Here is a 21,937-nt window from a genome sequence, read left to right on the forward strand (position 1 = left end):
AGCTTTTGTGCATTCTAATTGATTCTGTGCACTTGGCACGGCGCCCACCTTCGGTGGGAAGGTGTTGAGCGAGCGTCAGAAGGGTTTTTTTTGCTTTCGTTTTCCATGGTTGTATTTTTATCGCAACCATTCAAATGTTCCGCCCCTTACTCTCCCTCCGGTTCTGGTTCTGGTGCAAAAAATGGGAAAATCATTCAACCGAGCAGCAGCGGGCGAGCATTGTGCATGCTGCCGGTGCTGATGTGCCTGGTGATGGAGAGCTGATGTATCATTGATGGGCTTTGTGCTTTTTTGAAATAGCCGTCAGAGCTGGAGCTTTGTTGCCATGTTCTGCTGGCAGACAGACGGAGGGAGCATTTTTGCCACACAAGACTCCCCCACATCCCACACACACACACACATCCCCGTATCCGTACAGTGGTCGAAAACATTGTTCGGAAAGATACAAACGCTCGATTATAGTGTGAAGGATCGATTTAGAGCCTCACAGGACCGTGCGTTCCGGTAAAATTGTCCGAGCCCGATTTGCACTTGATGTCTATTTTAGCACCGCGCCTGCAAAGTGTTCCCGAGAATGGGTCCTTTTTCAGATTATTTACACCTCTCGTAGTGGAGGAAAAAAATATGAGCTTTTTGCTATTGCCCAAAACACAGCACCAACAGGCTGGGAAGCAATGTTGCCGATGTTTGCCCCATAAAAATTCACGATTGACTTGCCCACCGTAATAGTTCGCACTGTGGAGCCAGATTCGAGGAAGAGTGCTAGAGCATTGGTTACACCGAAACGGGCCGGCTTTGGGCGTGGGACCAAGGGTGGCGCTGCACAACAAGGACACCGGCGAGCGGTTCGCCCAGGTGGGGAGACGAAGCGCCAAACAGAAACGTAAAATTCGTAGTATCCGCCTAGCGTTACGGTGTGCGGTGGGCGACCAACACCAACACACCGACAGCTTCACCGTACCGTTCGTGGAGCAGGTTTTACACGTCCAGGTTTCATCACTACACGCGAAGGTACAATTTTCCGGTTGCCGGTGCGGCCCGGTGCCAGTGGGGAGGTTGAGCGCCGCGTGGCTTGGGGCCGAAGCGCTCGCTATTTTCATCGCTCGCTATGCGCTGCCGTGCTCTCCGGTGGCACTGGTGGCAACAGCGCTCAGCGAAATCAGTTACACGAAACCGGCACACAAACAGGCAACCATCGGTGCGTGACGAAAGGATACGCACTGCCGTCTAACGCGCGTTGTTTGTTACAGCATTTGACCCACATCCCCCCGCAGTCATCCCCGTTGGTAACAATCGGAGAGCGTAGCAAAGCGTAGTGCGAGCAAGACCCCATCACATCTGCCCCACTTACACCGATTCACACACACACACACACAGGCACACAGCCAGAAACTTAATAGCAACCAAATGGAGACGCATGGTGCTGAGAGTGGAAGCGATTAGTATTAGTAAACCGTGAAATAATGCGAGAGAGAGAGAAAGAGCAATTTTATACAGAGCACGAGAAAGCGCGCGAGAGAGCGTAGAGGAGAAAGAAACATTGGAAACTGTTTACTGCGTTCACGCAGTCCATACAGTTTGAGTGTGTGTGTGTGTGTGGAGTTGGCACAAGAATGCTTTCCGTTTTTTTGTTTCACGTGTGTATGTGTGCATGGTTGTGTAGTAAACTTGTGTATCATCGAGATAAATGTAATAAGTCGTCCAGTGAGCGACACTTGCTTGTTGTTGTATGGGTGAGCAGGACCGTTTTGTATTGGTTCCCGCTATTTGTGGGAAAACGGCAGTGCTGAGCGGGGCTTGGAATTTTCCGACTCTCCTGGTCGCCAGTCAACGGCACAGCAAAGTGCACTCCGATCCTTCCCTGCGGACAGCACGCCACCACCGCGCCCCGGTGCTCGGAGTAAGGCAAGACGATCTATCAAACTCCATCGGTTTCGGCTGCCTGCAAGAAACGGACGGAACCAGTTCCAGTGTTTGTGGGTTAGTCGTCCTGTGCGGTGGTGTGCGTTGCCGCGGACAAGCCTGCCGATTTTACCTGCGTGCGAGAGAAGGGTGGCAGATTCCAGTTCCAGTTTGTGATGCGGTTTGTGCCAGGATGTGCACGCTCTCAATCGAGTGCTCTCTCTCTCTCTCTCTCTCTCTCTCTCTTTCTCTCTTTCTCCATTTCCCGACTCTGGATCGCATGAACACACACACACACCTGAGAGGCAGCGTAAGGAAACCGTTTGCAAAACACACGGATCCTGTTGCTTCTCGGCGGTACGCGGTGGTTGGTTTCGCTGTGCTGGTATGTGTGTCCCAGTGCCGAGCCCTGCATGGGTGCGAACGCGCGCCCGGTCCCGCGTCTCCTGCCCCGTCCCCTCTCCCCGTTCGGTCCGTCGGTAGGAACTGAGCGAACCGACTGGCTTGCCTGGCGTAGCGCGACCACACCGCAGTGGGAGCAGTGCACGGGTTCCGCTGGCAAGTGGATGTGCGTTTCGGGCCAGTAGTGTAGGCGCTGCCGTACTGGTGCTAGCAACGCAGTGCAGTGTGTAGTGTCCTGTTTTTAGTCTCCACCAATGGTTCCGCCATCTCCAGCCCAGAGTAGTTCGGTTTACTTGCTAAACGGAAGAAGAAGTGTTTTTTTTTCTGCTCCTTCTTTGTGTTGTCCGGTGTTCGGTTCTAGCGTACCTTCGCCAGGTTTTGCCGCAATACGTAACGCTTCTTTCTCCTTCCTCTCCGCCAGTGGGGCATGTAAGCTTTCTTCCCGTACCCGTATCGCTTCCACTGTTTTTCACGCGAGAAACGACAAATCCCAAGGTGTTTGTGGATAAGTGGCTGTCCATTCTTGACACCGGAGCTTTTGCGGTCCTCAAACCGGATGTAGCGAGTGGCGATAGAATGGACGAATAAGTTCCGACGGCTGTCACAGGATGGCTCGCAGCCTTATCCGCGCCGATCCGCACTTGGTTCGAGGGATTGAAGAGTGCCACTTGCGACCAAGGCACGGCAAGCACTGCCAGTAACCTTGGCATTCGAAACAATCTTGCTTTACGAACGAAATCGTCCAGCGTCCAGTACTGGTACGACGAAAAAGTGAATCGACAAGGTGGCAAATTCAAGCACGGTGTGAAACTGTACTCATGCTGCCTCTCCCGCAAGTTTGTGGCTGTGAAAAGCGACGGTCCTCCTTTTGTATTAGCAACTCCCGGGAAGTTGTGATTTCGGGAAGTGGAGCAAGAAGTACAACGACAAAGAAAGGTGGCTCGATTGTTACAAATTTTTATCGCAAACAGTGTATCAGTGACAAAGGTTTGGCACACTGTATGGCCCTCAGTTTGCATAAGAGCATCGGAGCATCGCTACTTATCAGTAACGCAAATTTGACATTTGAGAAAATTCGCTCCTCGGGATGATGCTGTGCGTCAGGGAGGTGTGTACCGGAGAGCTAGAGTACGAGACAAAGAGAGAGAGAGAGAGAGAGATAGAAAGAGAGAGAAAAAAAGTGAGAGAGATTGCTGCTAGACATTGCCAATTAATTTCCCAAAGCCATGGTTACGACCGATTTCTTATCGTGAAGAATAGAAAAGTGTGAAATTTAGAAAAAAACGGAAACGGAACCGGCGGCATTGGTCTACAGATCGGATCTCGTAAAAGTATCGGTATTATCAAAGTCTTATTCTGACGAGGAGTAAGTGTACATTAAGGATGGAATGATAATTTCGAAATGAATTAAACCTTTCGTTTGTTTGGTGCTGTAGGTTTCTTAACATTTCTTCCGGCAGTTCGCGAGAACCCCTCGTTAGCAATATTTTGGCTCGCTGTGCTGCGAATGTGTGTTACAGAATGTATCAAAGTAAAGTGAGAGAAGGAGAGAGCGAGAGCAAGACAAACCATACCGGTCTACATGTGCGCCTGGGCGTGTGTTTGTGTGTGTGCCTCTGAAGGATCCGTACGCCGTTACGATGAAGCGAAGAAAATGTAGTAACACTAAGAAACGAAGCACCGAGAGCCAAAACTAGGTCAACACAGAGAGTAAAGAGCAAAAGAGGGAGAGAGAGAGAGAGAGTGACTAGACGCAATACTGAGACCTGTGTCCTGTGTGTACTACGGGGAACTTTTTTCGGACACAACATAGAGCGCGCGAATCTTGCAGGGCGTGCTCGGTGCTGCCATGCACACGCATCGAAGTAGCCGGCAGCGAAAAGTCAGCGCTCCAGTGCAAAACGCGCCTATCTTATCCGTGTATCCTCCGTGGGTTGGTGTAGCTTTCTGATCCTTGAAGTGCACTCGGTTGCTGGTGACAGACACGGAGGTAATATAAATAAATTATCCTCAACCCTGCAAAACAAACCCTTCACGTCCGTGTGTGTGTGTGTGCATGTTGTCCCACCAGAAATGTTGGCTTGTGTGTAATCGGCTGTGCATCATTCCGTTGCTGTTTGGTGTAGCGGTAAGCCCCTGCAAGAGCTAACGGGCACCAGAAGCAGCAGTTTCAGTGTGTGTGTGTGTGTGTGTGTATGTGAATGTCACGCCTTCGGGCAAAGTGGAGGCTGTGTAAACACAATTAGTAGTGCGCACCCACCCTCACGCGCCCCGCCCGGAGCGCTCTCTAATCCAGCAGCACCGGAAACCCGACCGGTCCACCGGTATGGCTGCCGCCGTTCAGGGAAGCCCGCGGACGGGCGACGAATCGTCGGAAAGTGAGAATGAAACCGAACCGGCCAAAATATTCCACCGGAAATTGTCTACCAAGAAGGACGTCAAGTCAGCGGTAGGTATCGTGGGGAAGGAAGAAACTGAAAGGTCTCGGGGCGGGCGGGTTGCGCGTTGCATTTCAGCTGGTATAATGTCGCTTCACAGCCGTGCAAAATTCGATTGCTGCCGGCGGCGGCGGCGGCTTGCTGTGAGCGTGATAAGCGAATGAAAAACACACCACTTCAGGCACTTGGAAGGGGGGGGGGGGGGGGAGTGAGGATGATTAAATTTCCTTCGTTTCCGGTGCCGAAGAATGCATCGGCGCCGTGGCTGTGCTAGCCGCCGAGGCCGGTGGCTCGTTTGCAGCTTCGTTAAACTGCCGCAGAACGGAGGTGCCCTCAAGCGTGGTGCCGTTTCGGTGCCGCAGCTGGTACAGCGCAAAGGCACTTAAGTTGCATAATAACGTTGACATTCTGCATCAATTATGCCACAATCGACTTGAGTGTGTGTGTTTAAAATAACCCGAACCTGGTGAACTGGTGTGCCGTCAGGGCAGGGAAGTTGCGCTTTGCGGAAGTGTGGAAGTTGAGGTAATGAAGTTTATCTATTTTGGTGCATTCTACCGTATAGATGCGGCTATTGTTGGCAGTGGCTTTATTTACATCGTTTGGTAGAGGAGTTGAAGTGTAAATTTAGTGAAGAATTGTTCATTGAATTATTCAATCTATCTGACTGGGAGAGCCCTTCCAGGATCATGGATAGCAAGAGAGTTAAAAACGGTAATGGAAAGCTTGGGTGGTAGTGTACTGACACCAGCACAGAAAGGATATTGTTTGATTAATATTGGTTTGGTTATAAACTTGTTTGCTAGGATAAAACTCGACTATTGACTGAAACATAACAACGGAGTTACTTCAAGCATCATTCTTATTTGTATGAAAAAGACGATGCATAGTGGATATGGAAAGTTGAGAAACTGTAAGGAACTAGTTGTGAAAAATGTGCGGAATTTGAACATCCTTGATTGCTAGGCGAGATTTATAGCTAGGGGACTCGCAGTAATACATCCTCCAAGGATTATTTGTCTAGGGCTCAAATTTTGAACGAAGCCGAACCTCCATTCGCAGTCCATTCGGACTAAACTATTTTGCTATGGATGAGCTAATGATTCATAGATGGCCAAGCCCTTTTCAAGTCGAAACAGGCCAATGACGATTACGTTTGTTGTGTCATATAGGAAGTATTAACAAGAGATACACATAGAGAGCTCTGTAAGCGGTAGTATAGGAGATATCAACATGAAGGGCGCTGGAATGGACCCAAAACACAAAACGAATGATACTTCTATCACGTGTTGGCTGTTGGAATACATCAACCACACCTCTAGTTGACTGTAGCCTGTAGTTTTGAGGGATTCAAGATAAATGAGCGCATACGCTGGAATATGGTGTACCGGAAGGATTTGCTGACCATTCGGCCTTCTAACGAAGCGATCCGTAAAAGTGTTACCTTGTAGGTGCTACACCAATGGTGTCCGTCATCATTTACCCGAGAGGTAAGCATACACACACACCCACACGGCACACAGACCGAGCGCGAAGATGGATGGTCATGATGATGTTTCGCACGACTGCAGGACGCCAGCCGTCGCCTTGATTGACCTGATTTCGTGCAGCTATGTGACGCCAGGCTCACCGCTCTGACCTCATTTGCGATGGCGATGCGTCGTTTTACAGCCACCCGTCTGCACCCACCGTACGGTGTAAGGACGGCACGGTTTCCCAGCAACCCACTGTGCTGAAGCGTTTCCCTGTATGTAACCAAGGTGGTGAGCCCCACCCGGAAGTGACGATGACGATGACGTGTGCACAAGAAGCGAACGCGTTTGGCGCTGACAGCAAAAGCTGACTGACGGGAGAATGGTAGGAAGGGGGGGGGGGGGGGGGGGGGGGTGGTCGAGGGCTTTTTTTTTCAAATTTTGTTTTGAGCGCTGCTCTAGGTTTCGATCCATCCCCGGGACCTCGGACGGGTGCGTTATTCGACGGGGGGGAAATGTAGCAGAAAATGTTGATTGGTGGAAGGAGGTTTGCCCATTCAGCTTGCCCAGCATTTGATAGCGTTGACACACAATGGACGGATGGATGCTGGCGTGAACACAAATTTCACTCCCTTACGCTTTGACGTCTCGTTTCCAAGGCCCACCACCGGGCGTGTTCGGGGCTGCTACCATAGTGAAGAGCGAAACAGTGCCCAGTGGGTCTCGCATTGCTGGACGGGACAGGGTACGATCCGGTCGTGTACGGGACTGCTAGGGAGAATAGTATAAAATGGAACAAACCTGTCCAGAACAATCGAGGTGATACAAGACTGCCAATGTAGCACAGATATGGGCCGCTTGTTCCGGGACATTGGTTCTGCATTGTTTGGAACGTGGAAAGGATGCCGTAAATGGGTACCCTGTGCGTACAGTGAATTTCAACCCTGATGTCAGAGCTTCCGGGAACGAAACGATATTTTGGCTCTGGAGATATGCAGAAGCTGTCAGCGACAGTGACACCCAGTGGCTGGCCTGAAATTGAGGAAAACTAATTCTGCTATCCACCAGCAGCGATATTGTGCTTAAAAATGACATGCAAAAAGAGGAGTTAAAATTTTCGCAAACTATTTTTCGTAAAGAGTTGATGTGCCACACGATATCGAACTAACTCCTCATGATGCTGGTTTACATCTCACACGGTTGAATAATTAAAAAAGAAACTCACAAACCATTTGTATGGCTGACATTCTTCTCTTTACAGACGGCCGTCAAGGAAGGTTACCTGATGAAGCAGACCTGGTCCTTTCAGCGCTGGCGTCGAAGGTACTTTCGACTGAAAGGACACAAGCTGTACTACGCCAAGGACAGCAAGGTACGTATTACGGCAGTCCCGCTCGCCATTACTCGCACCTCACACACCTACACATCCCAGTTCCGTCGGTTCCGCAGTGTTGTGGTTAGACCGTTCCGAAGGTTTCTCCACCACGACCCTGACCAATTTTCCGCTCCTTAATGGTTAAAGTCCGAGCGGGCAAGGGAACGATCACTGGCAAGGTTTACACACGCAAGGTGTCCCTTCACGAATCTAATCTGTCGAATTGACGACGGTCACGTCGAGTCGAGTGGCGGAAAAAGGCGACTCCGCCTCAGTAGCAAGAGGATGTGGCGGTCCGGTGCCGATCTGCTTGATTGACGGCGGGCAACATGTTGCATGTTAACGTTCACGTTTCGCTTGCTTTAACCGGCGATTGCGAGACTCTTTTCGGTGACTAGGTCCTCCACCGCAGGCGGAGGTAGCGGAATTTCGATATTCATTCCCGTTCGTCCTTGGGCAGGACAGCGGGAACGAGTTTGGGGATGGTGGGGGAAGGTAGGAATTAATCTAAAATGCTTTCACTAAGCGAGCAACTGGCAATCGGCACACTATGGAAAAAAAACAAAACACAAAACCAAATCAAATGGATGAAACGCGCTACAATATTCACTTAAGCTTAGTAGCTGGCCGTTTTCGCCCAGACCGACGTACCGCTGCACGGCACGGATGGGGGCTCTAGCAATGCTCCAGATATTAACCTATCGATAAGGGTCTGCCAGCAAGGGGTGCGGCATTAGCATTCGACCCGATATCGACAAACCACCGCGGTAGCATACGGCGAGCACATCACAAGCATCAGCGCCACTGCTGCAGAGCGTCCGTTTGCTTCGCTCGGTTTCAGCGTTCACCCGCCGCGCGGAAACGTTAAAGTGGTTTGTGTCGGCAATAAATGGCACGCAATGCGGAACACGAGCCGAGCAGTCGGTCGGTGTAGCAAAACAATGGCTAGAGTTTTAGTACCCCTTAGCGGACTCGAAAATCGTTTCCTCGCTGTGGCTGGCTGCCGTGCTACCGGATGGGTGGGAGTCGCATCCGTCCAGCAAGGTCCCCGTACGTCCCCGTAAAAGTGCCTTGTGCACTGAGTTATGGTCCGGCTACGATACCGATTCCGTTTGCTTGGTACGGTGTGTTTCCGTTTGCCGAGTAGTTGCACAGCCGGAACGATTGCACACAGGACGACGCGAGTAATGAACACTCGCGTTGGGAGTGGAGCAGCCACACCGGTTGAAACATAGCTTCGCGTACGATCGCCCGGTAGTGCTGGGAGAGCGGAGAAAATATGACATGCAATCAAATATAACAGCCGTGTTTCTGGTTGGGTGTGTGTGTGTGTGGGTGCACAAAGTTCGAAGGCGCATAGAGAAACCACTGAAGCACCACTTGGGGCTGAAGTTGTGTTAGGACATTCGCTGCTGTTTGCTGCTACTGGAATCCATCAAGGATTGGCGTGTGGCCCGTGTACGTTTCAGACGGACTTTGAATGTGTCCAATGGTGTGCGGAGCTGTGCACATCCGGTGTACATTTCCGTGGCAGTGCGTGTTAGCAGCAGCCTCACAGCAGCGAGCATTGCGAGGACGCAGGAACATCGTTTTACCCTCACCCATGCCATCATTCTCCATCAACCTCTTGTACGGTTTGGGGTTAGAACTGAAAGCATTTTCCCGTGCGCACCTTTCCCACTGTGAGCGATCGAGAAAGTCCATTATGCTCCGTTTTCAAACCTTGTACGTAAGGTAAGGAAGAAGTGCTCTACAGAAGGAAATTGTACGGTGGTGGCGGCTGATCCAGCCTTGCAGGATACGAATGGTACTAGTATCGTCGGTATACATGGCTGCACGGCAAAAGCATTTGCTCGGTAAAAGGAAAATTAGGTTTGCGCCGCATAACCTTTGACCGGTCGTTTTGGTCAATTGCACACGGCCGTTCCAGCGGCTGGATGGTGGTGCTGGTGTTCGTCGTCGTTGGTGGACGGCCAGGCTTCATCACTCGGGTCCTCCTTTTGGAGGTAAAGCTACCGAATAGCTATAAATAATTATCGGCAATGGTAATGGTATTCTGGTCACGGATGTAAAACGCTGAATAGCTGGTTGTTAATAGTAGAGAGCCATAGCGGGCAGAGGAACTTAAAATAATAATAAACATTAGACAGTAATGCTGTGCAATACTGTGTTATGTAAATGCTTAAATAAGAATAATACTCCTTCAAAATGCTTACTTATTAAGTGGTGGGGTATTATTACACTCATCGGGCGCTTTGAATTGAATAACTATTGGTGGTATTATTTTGAAGTAAATCCTTGTGAGTATAGCGGCCATATGAGATCATTAGGTTTACATTCGTAATCATTACGCTTATCATTAATAGGTTCTATAAAAATAAAATTCTGCATCTTAACTACTTTGTCTTTGAAGATTATTTCTACTAATTAAATCATAAACCCTATGGTTTTATCGCCTGCAGCAAATGCGTCTAGTAAATTCACCCCGATAGCAGTGCCATCGGTCCACAGCTAATGTACACCATTAGCAAATGGAAGCAAATGCAGCGGTAGTTGGTGGCGGTGCGTCAGGTTTTGCACCAAGCAATCCAACGCACGGACCGAGAACGGTTTATTTCTCCAGCCCGTTAAATCGGTGAAGTGTAGCTGCACTAATGCCTAAGAATAGATTGCAAGAGCGTGAGGCCGTGGTTAACCGACGACTAATGAGCAATCGCGAACACGGCACTGCATCGTGGCTGCGACGAATACTGTGCAATAGCATCACAACACATGGAAGGTTTTTTATGGCATTACCATTAGCAGCCACCGGTGTCGTTGGTGCATTTGGTCGTTGGTGAGCGTTAGCAAAGGTGTTGCAAATAAAAATAATCAATCACTTTAAAACGGTTAAAGTTTGTTCGGCAGTGGGCCTGAAATGCAATACTCAATGGCAATGCTGCTGCCACTCGCACGAGTGTCGTCATACAGTTTGTTTATTATATTGCCTCCGGCTTAATCTGGTATCTGTTACCGTGATGCAGAGCAGAAGCAGATGAAAGAGAAAATGCTTCATTCATTGCATATTTTTATTGCATAACGGACTGAATAATCACTCGTGTGAGGGTGATATTTGGCGGTTCATTTTTTCTCTTTTCAATTGTACAGTACTGTTAATTAACAGTAATAAATTTTCAAAGAGAACAGTGCAATGCGCCGTTCGATGAATTGCAGAACTGTGATTATGATCACAGGATTGTCGTAATGGAATGTAGTACAGTATGAAATTACAGGTATTGATTTTAAATATAGCAATACTAATTATAAAATACATGAGTTGTGCATTCATTAAAAGATCCTGGAATATAATTGTTATATGAATATATTTACTGTCAATACTCTGAACAAGATCGACATTCATTAAACTGTCTATAAATAAATGACGAAAACCTTAAAACTGCTTGCACACAGGTGTGTATTTTATTAAATACATGCATTGATTGAATCTAATACATCGTGTGTATTAGTGATAGTATTAATTCTGTCGTATGGTTTATATGAATTAAAGCTGTTTAATACACTCTGTATTCAATTCTTTTGAAACGTACTATTCCACAAAATCTGCACGCCCAATTATAAGCGCACGCAATGGGTTGAATTCTAAGGACTGCATGCGTACCGACGGAAGTCAGCGACCATGCGCCTCCATGCTAAAAGAGGAAAAAAAACTACACTTGAAAAAGATGGAAGCAAATACTATCGAAAGTGGCTTCCACGTGTATGAATTTTGGCGTAATGGTGCTGTGAAATTGTGCCCGTTTGGGGGAGCGTTTTAGCTAACGTGAACCACCCACAGTGTCTTCCCCTGCTCCAGCCCGTTACGATGCGATACGGGCAGCTTGGATTAAAACTACTTCGCTTTCGTGCTACTACCACCAACTAGGGAAAGACCCTACTGGGATGGGAAGCAAGGGCGTAGAAATATCTTTGACACGTGAGCAATCGCACCGGGAACCGGTTCGAAACCGGCGATCGGGGTGGAATTCGACGGCGAAAAGCGAAACGCTACCGGCCGTCACAAGCAAGATAAAGAGCTGCGCTATGTAAAAGTGGCCCAGAGAGATCGAGCGTGAGCGAGTGCCTGCATCACGAGCAACACACCGTACACCGTAGTCTCACGGCAGAGCGTTACTTTTCTTTTGCCACTGGTGCGAAAATGGGAGCGAAAGGCTACACGCTGCTGGAAAATGAGTGCAAAAATGGAAACGATCGCGAATGCGGGGTACGTGCAAGTGGAGCACACTCAGCGGTACGCGATAGGTTGTTGGTCGGGTGGCAGGCAGACGAAAGTCTCGTGACCGTCGTGCTACGAAGCGTACACATCGATCTGCGTTGCTGCGAGAGGAAGGAAAAGAAGGCAGCCGACGACAACTCGGTACGCCGTGCACAGGAGACGAGCGTAATCGTAATCATGTGTTGCGCATCGTAAAAAAGGCGGACTAGCGAACGGGGACCAGCGTAAAAAGTGGAAGAAAGCGGAAAGGAATATGGTATAGACAGGGTAGTGGTATCGATTAGGTTAGTGATTTTTTTGTTTGTTTGTTTGTTCATATTTTTCCCTGCCTTCCTCCAGTATGGTTTGGTAAGTTTTTGACCTTTGAGATGTTAGTAAAAAAGAGAGACCCGGAGCAACTGGCAGATACAAAGAGAAAGCGAGAGAGTGGATGAGATTCAAATAAGTGGGAACGAGTGACACAGGTGTAGAGAGACGCTGCGAAACAAAGATAAAAACACTCAGATTACTGATAGCTAGTATATAAAACTGTGAGTATGTAAACGAGAAAATTTGCACCGACAGAGTTGTACAAATTGAGGGTTTTACCTACAGGTTCAACACAAGATTTTAGTGTATTTGGAAGTTGTAACGACCGATTGCTTTACACTGGCATTCCTGCAAGAAGAATCAATCATGCACTTTCATCTGATCTGAGTTTGAGATGATGGAGAATAATTATACTAAATAAACATTGATTAAACATTGGCGTGGTCCCGTGGTACAGTCGTCAACTCGAACGACTCAATAACATGCCCGTCATGGGTTCAAGCCCAGAATGGACCGTCCCCCCCGTACCAAGGATTTACTATCCGGCTACGTGGTAATGAATTAAGTCTCGAAAGCCTGTATAGGCCGGGCATGTCCGCGTAGGACGTTACGCCAATTAGAGGAAACATTGAATAAATTATTAGAAAAGACTTATAACATAAATAAATATTACGTTTTGTTTTGGGCAAGGTCTAGCCATCCTAAATAATACCGAATCAATGTTTGTAGACTCTCATGTACAACATCATAAAATACAAAGAAAAACATACCCACGAAGAAGTGAAGGCTAAAATCCAGCACCCTTTGAAAGGTACACATTTTCCTTTAAGTTAGATACGTACAGCGTTTTACCTGCTATTGAAAGGAATGGAATTTTCTCCTGGTTCGTGGACTTCAAAAGACTCACTAGATTAATGGCAGCCGTATTGATTATAGTATTCGTTAGTATCTCAATTTAAGCATTAGATTTAAACTTTAAGTGTTTTTTAAAAGCATGTATAATCTGAGGAGCCAATATTAGAAATTGATAAATTGTTGTTTCTCCAAACTTAACATCAAGACAAGGTTTGTAAACATTTACAATCAAGATTTTTGATGATTTCAGGTGTTCATAAACAGTATCAAATATTGTAATTCTCATTCAGCTTTTTAAATATGGCTGTTAAAGTGTTGCAATGTGAAATACAGAGTCAAACAGAGTGGCTCAGAATTTATAGCAAGCGAGTCAGGGTGAAATGTTTTCATAAATTATTCAAATTGTATAACATTCATCGTGCCAAAGTACGAAAGAATGTATCATTACATTCAACAGTTGATAATTTAATTTAATTGTTTTGGACGTTACATTTTTGCGATTTTAAGGAATTGTAAATGATGATTGAGGAATGGAGGTTTCGATAAATAATAATCGCACAAAGTGAATGATTCATGTCGGTGCTTGCCCATTTTCCGCCTGAATGCCCACCATTCACGAGATGGACGGACGGAGCATTGTGCGACCTTAGGATAGCTAAGGGAAATACATTACAGCTGCCACAATGTAACGTCTGCGGGCCATTTATGAACATGCTCTCAACTTTTACCATGTTTTATCGTGTAATCGTGTAACTCGTCTGGTTCGGGTGAAATGAGAACAAGAACCATCGGGGCACAGAATACGTAGGAATGGGAGAAAGTTTGTGCTTTATTAAATTGACAAGATGAAAATCCTCGTGTACCGGTGCTCGTTCGGCTCGCCTTCCCCCCTCGCTAGATGATAGATGAGGCAGAAGGTGAGTTTTGTGCAATTTTGAGGGTTGGCTGCAAAAGTTTTCCATCCGCCAGGCTTATCCTTCTTCGGGGTTTAGACCATCGAAGCATACGTAATAGCGCGAAGCACACGGGTAGCCTGGCGCATTTGGGAAGTTCTAATGCTGTATGTGGCTCAGATGTCACACCGGTAAACTCCATCTGGGATGGTATTATAGAGCGAGCAAGAGAGAAAGAGAGAGAGAGAGAGAAAATACCATTTACAACTGACACGGACGAGTATCGAACATAAAAGCTACAGCGAAAGGTTGGCGAATGAAAAATGGACGGTAATATACGGGTAAGGCTAGGGCAACAGCATAAAGCATGATGCTCGGGCCAAAAAGGTTCCGTCACCCGGTGTGCGGTCCATTTTGTAACTGTTGGATTAGGTTCACCATGCTCGTACCGTGACCTGAGCTACTTCATTTTAAGGTGTATGTGTGTACGGACGATTGCCGCGCACACAGTTTGTCTAGGCTGTCGTTTCGGGCCAGCCCGTTTTGGGCGCGAACTCTTTACCGAACGCACTCGAGCGAGCGTGTGACTAACGATCGCCGAAAAATTTACCCTACCCTTTCCGGTTGGGCGGTTGGAGGAGGAGGGAAATTTCGGGAAAACTCATCTCCCGATGCGATGATGCTGTTATGTACTGCCTGGCCCCTATCCGCGCTTCCTGTATCCTCCTTTGCTTTGGATTTTCCCACGTTTTTCCCACGTTCAACGGAAAGAGAGTGAGAGAGTACACTTTTTCCTTGGCACTCTGGGAGAGGATTCGGGCGCACGAACGGCAGCAGCAGCTCGAAAAGGACGACCAGTACTATCGAAACGACAATGGTTGCTCTTTCGCCCGTACACACAGCGATGCGTAACTTCACCGGTGCGGTTTCGCTTTCACCGTTTTGTTTTCCCGATCCTATCCTACCAGACCTCAGACCCATCCGGACAGAGCCATCTTCTCTTTGCAGTGGTGGTTCGCAGAGGTTTGGCTCTCTGCTCCACCGCTGTGCAATGGTTTCGCGCGCTGGAGCGGAGAGTCGGATCCGAAGCGAATCTCTCGCAAAACCCGTACCGTGGCCGGATTCCGATGTGGTTGCCGCAGTACCGCCAGGAAAGAATCAAAACTAGAACGCTTGCCCTGGTCGCCAGTCAGTGCAGAAGCAGGGTTCTAGCGAGTCGCGCTAGCCTAACCAAAACTGCGCACAGTCACCGCCTTCATCGGGCACGAAGCTTGCCCCAGGCCAGCCAACGTTACACACGGGACCGGGACCACGTCGGTGTGTTTCGCAGCGGTAGAAGAGGAATTGTTCGCACGGTGGTTTTGCTCATCCAAAACGTGCACGTGGACGACAGCTAGCAGAAGCTGTGTTAAGCAGGACAATCAGGAACTTCTTGGCGCTCGAAGTGAAACCCGCCGGCAAACGGGACAAGTTTAAGCGCGCACGTAAGTGATGCTGTAGTAGAACGTTGTGCAATCTTGGTGAACCAACGTTAGCAAGCGTGTCATCGTGCAGTGCCAACAATCGGTCGAGAGGGAAAACATTTTCCGTGAAATATATCGAATGTGAGAAGAATTGTGTGTGTGTGTAAGTGTGTTTTACACTACGTCTGATCTATTAGAAACTCGGAATTACGAACAAAAAAAAAACGATGCCATTAAGCAAAATTCTAAACATTTTAAAAATAAATTAACACTCTTCCGTAAGCAATATCAGCGCAAAACAGTAGCCTGCAGTGAGCACCGTAATATACGTAGGTACCAAACCCTCTATCGCCAAAACCACAAAACAGTGAATGCCTTTTCTCAAACTGAAGCCTCCAACAAACTAACCGAATCAAGTATAAAATCAAAGCCTAGTTATATTAAGCATTAGTGATACATTAAGTCGTTGCTGTTATACCCGTATAGCTGTTCAATCAATCATCTCACTAGTAGTGACCTTCCAAAGTATGATACATATATAAGCAATAATCGAACCTACAAAAGACAACCTATTCTAACTAGCGCTAGAATCACTCCACTAAAGTAAAACAATTGAAAAAAGAAACACTTTAGAATTGTGCGTTATTTCTCCAAAAAAAGAAAACCTGAGAGGAAAATGTTTAAGACTTTAAGGCTGTAAATAGTCATTAGATAAGAATTTCTGCCAAGCTGATGTTTTTGATGGACAAGTTTTTAACGCGAATGTGTAATCGGCCGTATACGAATAACATCGGTTAACGGTAGTGAGTGTTTGAAAGTTACATAAAAAAGAAAATAACTGATGCTAAGGCACAGTGCAAAACTTATTCTTTTTAGACAGTGTATGTGAGTGTGTGTGTTGTTAGAAGTTTTGCTAATAGTTGTAGCCGATGTGGTAGTTTGTAGAAGTTATATGAACACATGCAGCAGTAATTTCAGCAATTTGAGACCTTTCTGAAGCAGCACAAAAAGTGTTTTCGTGGTTTGAGGTGAGTGCACCAAATTGATGTAAAAATGTTGGGAGGTAAGAGCATTTATCGGGAGGTTAAATCGCTTAAGAGGATTGCTGCATGCATCGAAGTTGACACAAATAGCTGTTTGAATGATGGTGAAAGAAGCATTTAAATGTTTGAATGTTTAAATGTGTATCTTACCATTTACTGACGGTAAAAGGTACATACTTACGACACAATATAATTGCAAAGTGTAGCTGTAGCTTTGTTTGATGAAGGATACACCTACCTATGATTGGATACAGCCCCAAAGCCCGAACGGTGTGCCCGCAAACGTTCACTCGTGTGCATCGGTTTGTGTCAGCTCAATGAACATCGTGAAGCATAACATTATTTTTCACCGAATGAAGGTGGTGAACCCGTTGCACGGTTTTCGATTTTCGATTAATACTAACGCACAGGTATGGGGGCCCCGGGTGTAGCGCATCCCACACCTCGTGGGGTGAAGATGTTCCCGTGCGCTCGAGCGCCCGTAGTAGCTGTGTAATCCACGGGCGTACCTTTTTCAAAGCGGTGCACCGTTTCCCTTCAGCATGGTCGGCATCTCGATTGAAGATTATCAATGCGTAAAATGTAGGTACGCTAAAATAATTGGATATTACTATTGATTTTTATAAGCGCTTACCGGCTAAACCGGCCGATGCTTGCGATTAGAGAGTGGGGAAGAAAAAGAAACGCAACGATCGATTCGGAGCTGCTGTATTTATTTATCTTTTGTGTGAGGCAGCATCAGCAAATGGTAGCGAAAGGGGATGGTGAAGGCGGAGGTTGTGCTGACCCGTGCAAAAGATAATGCTGCGGCAAGAAAAGCACCGGCACACGAGTGCGAAAAGCGAATCGGTTTCGAACGCATCACTTCATTGACCCTTTTCATGGAGCGGTTTGATCATCAGACAGAACAAAAAACCATGATCCGTCCCTTCACAAATTGTTTAACGATCGGAAAACCATCCCGAGATAAGAGGGTTAGATGATATTGGACGTGGATGTAAAAGGTGCGATGGCAGGATAGTGAAGTAACACGGAATAAAATTCGATGAAATGTGGAAACAAAATCGACAAGCGAATTTTCAAGACTCCGTTGATATCTTAGCGAACAGGATGTACTATTTTCAAAGAATGCAGCTTACTCGACGACCAGTGTTCGATAGTTTTGATAGTGTTTTTGATAACCAATTGATTGACAGAACTAGGACATGGCGTGCTGCTAATTGGTTCGTCGCTTTGCGTACCTAAGGCTTAACAAAAAGTGTTCTGTACTTCCGAATGCAAACAAGACCGCAACAATTACTCACACTACCTTGAACGCTGCCGTATCCGGTGGACATTTGTTCAATTAATATTTCAGTACTCTCGCTAATGACGTAACAAGCTGATGCGCTTCCGTGGGCCTACGATCTGTGCCATGTGACCTATACTGTTCGCATCATTACGCCTCTGCCCGCGCACAGACCGGTACGATATCCTGCGAATGTTGGATCGAATGCAGGACGGCTTCACCAGTATTCATGAATTTATGAACGTGCTACGTTAGGGGCAAACGTACCCAGAGCACATCTTCGCTCTGTGGTACTGACAGGCTGACAGTATACTTTTTTGTTTTGTTTCGAGCGATAGCATTACCATACGTAAGGTGCTCTGGGGCTACCCGCCAACTACAGCGACGGAACAGCTCACATAAACAAAACAACAATGTTTATGCATATTGAATGAATATTGATTCATTCTTGCTCCAAGTGGTACAACCGAAACGTGAGATAGATCCAAACGCGAACGAATTTCCTTCTTCGCTCAAGTAAAAGTCGCGATGGGGCGAGATGCATAGGTTAGAAGTTCTGCGAGTGTTTCAGACTGTACCACTTGTCCCGCTTGTGTGTTACGTTAGTGCAGATTGAGCAACCATCTTTACCGAATGGTGATGCGAACAGAGATTGTGCGTTGCGGCCATCACCCAGCCAGCAGTCGTGAGAGAATTTGCAGCTAAAATAAACAGGAAAAAACCGTTCCAGAGCCTTCATCATTCGTGCACCGTTTCGACGTTCCTTTGCGAGTCAGGTGGCAATGGTTGGCGGTGGCATAACATATATGCCGAGATGCCTATAATCGTTGCTCAGGACACAATGCACGAGTACAATGAAGGGCTAATAGCATCGCAAGGTAATGAAAATTGATGGAAAAAACATTTCCCACCCATTTGTTCCGCTTTATGTATCTCCCCAGGCACGCCACCACCGCGCTTCGGTCTACGAGGGGCTGTACGCTGTGTGCATTGTTTGAGCAAGCGCTATTGTGTATCCTTCAGTTGGCAACACAAAAGTGCGATTATTGTTCTGGAGAAAGAGAGAAAAAAGAATACCAAGTGCACCTATCTTCATTAGTTTGCTGTTTGTTTCAGACCGGGCATGATTGTATACATGCACCATAAACCGGTGGGTGGGTGCAAGATGCTATCAATTTCATCGCCCGTTTCTGTGCCCGCAGGCAAAGTGTGAACGGACGGACAAAATAGACATCTGTGGATGAACCCGCCCGTCCCCACAGTGAGCACCGCCAAAACACATCAACACAGCGGCCCCGCCACATCCGCCGGTGGTCTAATAAATGACCTAAATAGCTGTACCAGCTGACCTCAATTGCGACCTCGACGCGCAAAGGTCTCGCTGGACCGGACTGGAGCAGGATATTTGGCACTGAGTATCACGCCAGCGCGCTCTGCTCCCACTCTTGTCTCTTTCGTTGCTCGATTGGCCTTGCGATTAGATGAGATGAACCAAAATGGGATGGGTGTGTGTGTGTGTGTGTGTTAGCAAGCAAGATGATCTAATTACTTGGTGTCGCGTCACACTACCCGTTGCGGTGCGTACCGTTGTGCCCCGTTTTCAATCAATCAAAATGGTCCCATGCCTCCCTTTATGGCGTACAATAATTTCCTTTCATTTCCTTGCTTGATTGTTTCCAGCCTGACAATGGTTTTCCCCGCGGAAACTAGCGAAGAAATTGAATTGGGAAATTGCGTTCGGGCAACATATTGCATCACTTAGCTATTGCCTGCAATGGTGATAAATTGGAAGCTGACTCTCAATCAAATGGTTCGTTTATATAGCGTTGTAAAGCATGCGCAAGGAAGGACAATGTATAGGTCTTGAGGATAGGGAATTGGTTCGCTCATAGTCTTTTCGCTACGCAGAAACACCCACTGTACGGTGTGGTTGCGGGCCATCGGGGCTAAAGCTTGATGGATTACCTGCTGCAGAAATCTCAACCGGCAGATGTTGAGAGCAGCTTGCTCAGTGCGCATAGTTTCCTAAACATTCTTACTGACGTAGAGTAAGATACAGTTATTAATAGTTAATACCTCCCGGATACGCCTATAAATAATATCTGCCGCTAAGAACGAGTGTTGTTGTACGGTGATGGTAGAATCCTTCCAGTGATGTGTTGTTGTGTCGGTCACCTTCCTCGATGCAATCGCCTTTTTGATATGATACCCCGAATGTGTGTGTGTGTGTGTAGGTTTGATTGTCTTACAGATATGTATTTTCGAATGTGTCCAAAATCGCTTTTCGTTGGAAAACCATTATGTCCAGCGTTTGATGCTGAATGAATGGTTGGAAAGAATGAGCGTGGCCAGCTTTGTCTTTGTCGCATAAAATCAATCACACGTGGATGATTAAATGTGTAGCTAATTTTCCATGAACTGCCTATATTGTTCCATTAGTAATACCTCTCCAGATTGCATTTCGATAGTATTTGCCGGATTGTCGTGGGCCGAGCAAGATAGAAGACAGCATGGGCCGAGTAAGATAGAAATTGATCCATCTGCCTGGAAATTGTTTTGCTTACCACGCGTACTTATTTAATGCTACTTACTTGGGCTGTCTCTTATTTCTGAACGTAGTTATTTATTTAATTGGTGGATTTTTGGTTGCTGCATTTTTAAGAGTTTGTAAACATTTACAAATGTTAAGCCCTTATTTTTAAAGCATTTTTTAAATACGAAAAAGTCCTTACACACCGATAAATAGTTTGTTTTCCGCATGATCAATCCGTACCGTACCATCGTGCAGCTGATTGATTGATACAACAAATTCTACCTGTTGTAGACATGCGGCATAAAGCTTCGGATGGAGCAAAAGCTACAGAAGAAATGCATCACCTTCGAAGGAACGGGAGGAAACAAGATTGGCCAGGCAGCAAGATTGGGTGCCGTGTTTTTGTAACGGGATGTTCACGGCATGTACGTCACTGCCCCATCCCGGCACGAACCAAGCGCTTTGATCCGGTGTAATTGACTTTGTACGAAATTTCTAGCCGAAAGCATTGAACTTCAAACATTCCAATGGTTTTCCATTTGTATCCAATTTTTCGGTTTCTCCTATTTCTTTTCTTTCTTTTTTTGAGTTTGTGGCGATAGAAAGGGCTGCCATCTCCCGGTCAGCGATTGTTGGGACGGTATCGGCCGCAGACAGGCTCGATATTCGATTCCGCGTATTTTAGCCGCCTGGAGACTCGTGTATTTGATAACAACCCCGCAAATATCGATGTTTGTCATAAAGTCAATTACTATTTTTACCTTCGCTCCGATCGGTTTTCGCGGAACTGTTTAAACCAAAAAGGTACGGCATGCAATGGTGAAATTGAATTCATGTGGTTTTAACAGATGTGTTTGTGCACGGCGTTAGAGTGTTAAGCGCATTTGAAACACTGCAAACGCAACCACGGTCATCACGAAATGTGTGTGACGCACACTGCTCATCAAAGGTACGGAAAAGCAGCAACTACTGTGTGCTGCTATATAGCTTTCTGTGCATTCGCGTTTCTTTACTTACTCCCGGTGAAGCTTTGCTAAAGGTAAGAGTGAAGAGAAAGATTAATATACTCAAAAACACTCACCGGATATAAATTCGCAACGAAATGCAATCAAAACTCGTTTGCCAACTGTCGGACACTATCCCAAGCCGGTATTAGATGGGAATCACCATCATAACTCATGGCGCGCATTTCTTGGTACGAATATTCTCCCAGCGATGGAACGGTAAATGTCAATAATGGCGTCAGTTTCCCAGAAATATCCCCTACCAACTCTCGCTCAACCTTCACAGCCCAACAAATGACTCGGCCCTTGGCCTTTCGTCACTTCTGGGATGCATTATGGGTGGCTTGATAAGGTTTCACGACTCTCGGTGGGCAGGTAAAGTATGCACAACTTGTAACCGTATCGGTTAAGTTACAGTGTAGTAGTAGTGTTGTGCGTGAGGAGGTGAGGAGATACCGGGTGAAATGTTCATAATATGATATTAGAAAGTTCTGCATTGGGTTTCTTGTTGTTTCTGTTGCCTCGTTTTCTTTGGTAATGTGAATTCATACGGCATTTCCCACCGTTGGCAGCTTGTTGCAGAGACCCAAAACCCAAACCAAACACGGCCATGAATGTCACTCTTGCGTCATTCCCCGCGTGTTCCTCTCGTGTATGTGTATTTGGGCGATGGGCAAAAGTTATCCT

The 21,937-nt window shown here is 46.8% G+C and overlaps 1 protein-coding gene across 2 annotated transcripts in view; it reads left to right on the top strand.

Moving 5' to 3' along the window:
* Positions 1 to 3,497: 3,497 nt before the first annotated feature.
* LOC120953568 (diacylglycerol kinase eta) overlaps positions 3,498 to 21,937 on the top strand; it is a 45,399-nt gene continuing 26,959 nt past the window's right edge. The window contains exons 1-2 of one of the 2 annotated variants that reach the window (XM_040373629.2): positions 3,498 to 4,753; positions 7,476 to 7,586. In XM_040373629.2, coding sequence (XP_040229563.2) covers positions 4,631 to 4,753; positions 7,476 to 7,586 — 234 coding nt within the window. In that variant the 5' untranslated portion in view covers positions 3,498 to 4,630. Of the gene's footprint in view, positions 4,754 to 7,475; positions 7,587 to 16,095; positions 16,411 to 21,937 lie in introns of those variants that run through there. The other variant, XM_040373630.2, reaches the window with a different exon arrangement.

The sequence above is a fragment of the Anopheles coluzzii genome, chromosome 2 (assembly GCF_943734685.1).
Source record: "Anopheles coluzzii chromosome 2, AcolN3, whole genome shotgun sequence".
Taxonomy (NCBI): Eukaryota; Metazoa; Arthropoda; class Insecta; order Diptera; family Culicidae; genus Anopheles; species Anopheles coluzzii.